This window comes from Corvus brachyrhynchos, unplaced genomic scaffold (genome assembly GCF_000691975.1).
Source record: "Corvus brachyrhynchos isolate BGI_N302 unplaced genomic scaffold, ASM69197v1 scaffold443, whole genome shotgun sequence".
Classification (NCBI taxonomy): domain Eukaryota; kingdom Metazoa; phylum Chordata; class Aves; order Passeriformes; family Corvidae; genus Corvus; species Corvus brachyrhynchos.
Genome location: NW_008237220.1, coordinates 87,990 through 88,826, shown reverse-complemented (window position 1 = coordinate 88,826; position 837 = coordinate 87,990). Strand labels below are relative to the sequence as shown.

Here is an 837-nt window from a genome sequence, read left to right as displayed (position 1 = left end):
GGAGCAGCGCGGGCGCTCCAAGGCCGAGCTGGAGGAGCAGAAGCGGCTCCTGGATCGCTCCACGGAAAAGCTCAACAAGGAGGTTCGGGAAGAGATTCCGGGGCTTTTTGCCGTGGAATTCTGGGGGTTTTCGTGGAATTCTGGGGTTTCCCCATCCCGAAATCTCCGGTTCGTGGGATATCGAGTGCCGGGACACCTGGGATTGGGATCTCTGCGATTCCCCGGTTGGGTTTGGGGAGAAATCCAGGATTTCGGGCCTGGATTTGGGATTTTGGGCCTGGATTTGGTTTCCCAACACCTGGAATGGGAATCTCCAAGATCCCTCTTTGGATTCGGGCACGGATCCAGAATTCCAGGCAGAGCCATTTGGGATTTACCCTTCCCAAAATCCTGGAAAACTCCATAAAACCCCGGGATCACCATCCCTCATATCCCAGACCTCAATCCCATTTTTTGGGATCATCCAGGCCGTTCCCTCCATCCTATAAAATTCCCAATCCCCAAATTCCCGTTTTCCCGGCAGCTGGAGCAGATGGCGGCAGAATCCCAGAGCTCCCTGGCCACGCTCCAGTCCCAGCTGGAGGAATTAAAGGAAAAATCCCGGCGGGAACTCACGGATTCCCAAAAAATGGCCAAGGACCGCGGCACCGAGGTGGAAAAAATCCAACAAAACCTCGGGAAGCTCCAGGATGAGGTTTGTTGGGAATCAGACCCACTTTTTCCATGAGTTCTGGGAATTTTCGGGAAAAATCCAGCTGGGAATTTTTGGGGAATTCCCATTTTTCCCGCAGGTTTCCCGGCTCAAGCAGGCGCTCCAGGAAAACCAGGAAGAGCGCG

General features: G+C 54.2%; 1 protein-coding gene across 1 annotated transcript in view; it reads left to right on the top strand.

The window, feature by feature from the left end:
- CGN (cingulin) overlaps positions 1-837 on the top strand; it is a 10,540-nt gene that overhangs the window by 5,832 nt on the left and 3,871 nt on the right. Inside the window, exons 12-14 of the mRNA XM_017728867.1 lie at positions 8-82; positions 524-694; positions 792-837. The exon at positions 792-837 is cut by the window's right edge and continues 125 nt beyond it. Of these exons, the coding sequence (XP_017584356.1) occupies positions 8-82; positions 524-694; positions 792-837 (292 nt within the window). The remainder of the gene's footprint in view (positions 1-7; positions 83-523; positions 695-791) is intronic.